At 28.0% G+C, this 5,118-nt stretch overlaps 1 protein-coding gene across 1 annotated transcript; it reads right to left on the bottom strand.

Moving 5' to 3' along the window:
• Window positions 1-2,276: 2,276 nt before the first annotated feature.
• On the bottom strand, window positions 2,277-3,164 carry LOC149539321 (disease resistance response protein 206-like). Its single transcript, XM_089800626.1, has one exon. The coding sequence runs from the start codon at window positions 3,072-3,074 to the stop codon at window positions 2,496-2,498; it is 579 nt and encodes a 192-aa protein (XP_089656752.1). The 5' UTR covers window positions 3,075-3,164; the 3' UTR covers window positions 2,277-2,495.
• Window positions 3,165-5,118: the final 1,954 nt, after the last annotated feature.

A 5,118-nucleotide genomic window follows, 5' to 3' on the forward strand; every position in this document is an offset into this window, starting at 1 on the left:
AAAAAAAAAAAAACTATAAATTAGCATTATCTTTTTGGAAAATCATTTTAAGAACTTTGGGTGTTTGTCTAGATAGTCTTTGAGCATTTTGTTCAAATTCATAAATCTAGTCCTTCTAAGGGGTTGAACTACGAGAACATGAAATTGGTGATTCAATAGTTTCTCCAAAGGTGTTTAGAAACGTTGTGATCATTGTAGACATTTATATTTTATATAAGGAAAACAAATAAAAGTAGGTCATATTCTATGAAATTGAGATTGTATAAATTGTTAAGCTTGCACTTGTAGAGATCCATCCATACGAATGAAATAAACTATAGCAACATATATATTTAATTTTTTGGATTAGATATCTTGATCATAAATAACCCTAAAATTATAGAACTAAGTTTAATTAATTTTTGACATTTATTGCAATATTTTTTCACCAACTATTGTTCACTTAAATTTTATTTTCAATTTTGTATTTGAAATATATATATATATATATATACACATACATATATATATGTATGTATGTGTGTATATATATATATGTATGTATGTATATATATGTATGTATGTATATATATATGTGTGTGTGTGTGTGTGTGTGTGTGTGTGTGTGTGTGTGTGTGTGTGTATATATATGTATATATATGTATGTATGTATGTATATATATATGTATGCATATGTATATATATATAGGTATATACATATATATAGGTATATACATATATATATATATATATATATGTATATATATATTTCAAATATATATATATATATCTATATACATATATATATATATATATGTATATATATATATGTATATATGTATATATATGTATATGTGTATATATATGTATATATGTATATATGTATATATATATATATATGTATATATATATACATATATATATATATATACATATATACATATATACATATATATACATATATGTGTATATATATATATATGTATATATGTATATATATATACATATATATATATATATATATGTATATATATATATATATGTATATATGTATATAAACATAATTTTGATAGTTATGAATTCTAACTCTTTTATCTAAACTAATTAATTTGTAATAATTGTATAGTGACAAAATTAAGTAGGGTGTGATAAAATGCTTTCAAATGGGTTGATTGATTTTGGACAAATAAAAATATTTTGCGAAATATTTACAAAATCCACCTAAATATATGACAACTAAAATAATATAAATTACAATACAAGTAATACATCAAATCATAATAATATTCAATTATTTCAAATGATAACTCATAGATTATAATATGGTTTTTGTTCAAATTCATAAATCTAGTCCTAGGGGGTTGAACTATATAAGAACATGAAATGGGTGATTTGATAGGTTCCCCAAAGGTGTTTGGAAACATTGTGATCCTTGTAGAAATTTATATTTTATATTTTAAGGAAAAGCAAATTAAAGTAGATCATATCAAATTGAGATTTTATAAATGATTAAGCTTGCATTTGTAGAGATCATATCCATATGGGTGAAATAAACTATAGTAATATATATATTTAATTTTTAGGATTAGATATCTTGATCACAAATAATCCTAAATTCTAGAACTAAGTTGAAATACCTTTTCAGCAACTATTGTTCACTTAAATTTAACTTTCACATATATAAACATATGTTTGATAGTTATGAATTCCAACTCCTTTATCTAAACTAATTTATTTGTAATTAATTATATGGTGAGAAAATTAAGAGAGATGTGATAAAGTGCTTTCAAATGAATTGACCAATTTTAAACAAATAAAAATATTTTACTAAATATTTACAAAATCAAGTTACACATATGTCAACTAAAATAAGATAAATAATATAAATTACAATACAACTAATATATCAAATCATAATAACATTTAAATAATTCATAGAATATAATATAACTTTTTAAAAGTCTTATAAAATCATAATTACATAATGAAGAAAGCAAAACCCTCTAAACTACACATTTCTCATAAATCTTTACAATAGAATGTGATTAAACCTTTTTTTAAATCATAATTACATAATGAAGAAAGCAAAACCCTCTAAACTACACATTTTTCATTAATCTTTATGATAGAATGTGATTAAACCTTTTTCAAATGACTTTTTTTTAGACAAATAGAAATATTAAGCTAAATGCTAATGAAAAAACAGAGACAAATATGATAAATATAAAAAGAATTAGAATAAGTGACTTCAATCATCTTGAAAATAGCTTATAATTAATACAACTTACAATACCAAATAATAAAATATAATTGCTTCAATTATTTGAAATGATACTCCATACACCATATAATAAGGCTTTCATAAAGCCTTTCGAAAACATTATAGCCTAGAGGGCAAAACTACAAACTCTATTAAGTGCACTTCATTGAGGGCTCCATGGTTCAAATCCATCTTCAAATTCTCTTATTCCCTGCCCTAGACATTGAACTTCGGAATAAGAAGGAAATCCATTTACTCAGTAACACTCATAAAGTGTGATATTGACCCTAAGCCTAAAATAAACTTCTCCCTCGTATGCATCAGTAGAAATGGTGGCAATTCCTCTGGCCATCAAGAAATCCCCTGTTCCACCCACAACAGATATATCTCTATACTTACTCAAGATGGGATCTGCCCCATTGAAGGTGATGGTGCCCTTGTGATCTGTTGAATTCAGCACAAATGTGAACCCCAGCCAAGCACTGAAGGTGTTCTTCATGTCATAGAAGTAGAACCCCTGAGCTCTTCCCACTGGAGGAGAGTGAAGATTGTTGTCAAGAGTGATTGGATCATCAAACACAGCAAGATTCCCAAAATGGTTGTTGCCAGTCATAATGGTGAGATTGGCTCCTTCAGGGGCTGCAACAAGTGTAGATGTTGCATTGTGTGCATTCTTGCCATTGTAGATTATATCATGGAAATATAACACAAAATTCTTGCAAGGCTTTGGAAGCCTCATCTTCCTTCCATGGCAATCTACAGGTTTTAGAATGATGGAAGACACTAGAAGCCATACAAAGCATAATTGAAAAACTCTTTCAGATCTCATTGCCATTGCGGACCAAAAAAAAACTATGGAAATCTTTGAGGAAAACAGGGCTCTAAAGGAAAGAAAGATTGAAAGACTCTCAGTGATGTTTGCTTCATCTTCTACTGAAGCTCTATATATAGAATTTTTCTGAACAAGAAAGTAAATCATGTGAGCCATATGATCTCCACACGATTTCTGAAGTGAGATAAGATCGGCCCTCAGTCAATTTTTTTCGCCTACTCGTGGGAGAATTTGAGGTGTGTTTTTCCACTGCTTTAATGTAGAAAGTGATAGACATTGGAAAAGAATTGTCAATTGCGTTTTGTTACGAAGGTGTTTACTCAGACTTCGTGACGAGTTTGATGGGCATTGAAAGACCGTTAAATTGTTTTGTTTGGTCTTTGGATGGAATTGGGTTGGTGGATCATGAAAAGGAGATATATTAGGGCCCGTTTGGTTGTGGGTATAGGAATAGACATTCCGAAATATGTTTGGTTTTCTCCGTTTGGTTGATCAAATTGGAATAGGGAATGGGGTGTCGCATTCCAATTTGACCCCTAAAATGAGCATATGTCTATGCTAAAAAAAACTCGTTATTAGAATAGGCCATTCCTATTCTCAATCCTATTATGCCAAATTGATGAGATTTTTGGGTCTGTGGGTGACCACATAAGGGCATAAAAAAGCTTTTTCGTGGGATTTCATCTGCCTCCGCCGCGCTTCACGGGCTCCACGGTTCACAGTTTGTTTTTTATGTTTTTGCTTGGTTTTCAGTGATTCTCAGGTTCCACAGTTTGTTTGCTCCATAGCTTGTTTGCTCCACAACAATTGTGATGGGGATTCTCGAGCTCCACAGTGATTGTGACGGGGATTCGTGAGCTTGCATCATAGTTGCCAGAAACGTGACGGGGAAGCCCCATTTCACGTTGCGACGTGCGAAATGGGTTTCCCGTCACACAACGGCCGTTTCTGTATGAAAATAAGGTTATAAATTTAAAAACTATTAATAATTTATGTGCTCTTGAAAATAATGTTATAAATTAAAAACTATTAATATATTTAACAGGTCGTGAAGTAGTAGTTTTCGTTTTGTTAAATTAGTTTTTGTTTTAGTATTGTTTTAGTTTGTGTTTCAGTCTTGTTAACTAAGTAGTAGTTTTAATTTTGTTAATATTTAGAAACATGGAGTGTTATTAATCAATTTTCTTTTTAAAAGTTTTAAGATTTTATAAAATCTAGAGAATTACTTCAGTAACAGTCAACTATTAGTTTTTTTGTGCAATTGAATTAGTAATTTATTAATACAATTTAAGATAGAATTAAGAATTAATTTCTAAGAAATAAATTAGTTTGGTTATATATATATATATAAAACGTTTTTTTTACTCAACCTTTCAAATTTCGATTTCTCGTCACGTTTACGTTGCGGTTAGGTTTCTCGTTTCTCGTTTCTAGTAACATAGGCTTGCATGCAGGAATTCGATAACGGCAAAGGTAAATTTGTTTATATTTGCTGTCGTTGCTAACTCCAAACCAAATGGAGCTTTTACATTCATAGTTTTTATTCTTCCGCCTCCAAACCCTAATGTCTTCTTATTTTACTAATGATATGACTATTTTGTTGTAAAGAACAATTATGATCATGGAGACTAAATCTTTATTAATTTCATTTATAACAATTATGATCATGGAGACTTAGACCATTTTGTTGTAAAGAAGAATTACGATTATGGAGACTAAATCTTTTTTTATTTTGTTTATAACAATTATGATCATGGAGACGATCTTTTTTTTATTTCATTTATAACAATTATGATCATGGAGACTATAAATCTTTTTTGATTTTGTATATAAATGATAGTAAATTTTACTAATTTGAATAGTATATTATTGCGTATGACATTTTTATTTATTTATATCCATTCATGTAAAAAATGTTGAAATAAATTATTAGATAACATAGATTTAAAAAAATAATTTTCTTTACTAATAAGTTGAAATAATTAACCAGATTCATTTATTAGAAAAATTTCAAAATAAATTAATTTCTTATTCATTTCATTGAATA

This window comes from Cupressus sempervirens, chromosome 9 (assembly GCF_028749045.1).
Source record: "Cupressus sempervirens isolate cs-2001-9-10 chromosome 9, ASM2874904v1, whole genome shotgun sequence".
Classification (NCBI taxonomy): Eukaryota; Viridiplantae; Streptophyta; class Pinopsida; order Cupressales; family Cupressaceae; genus Cupressus; species Cupressus sempervirens.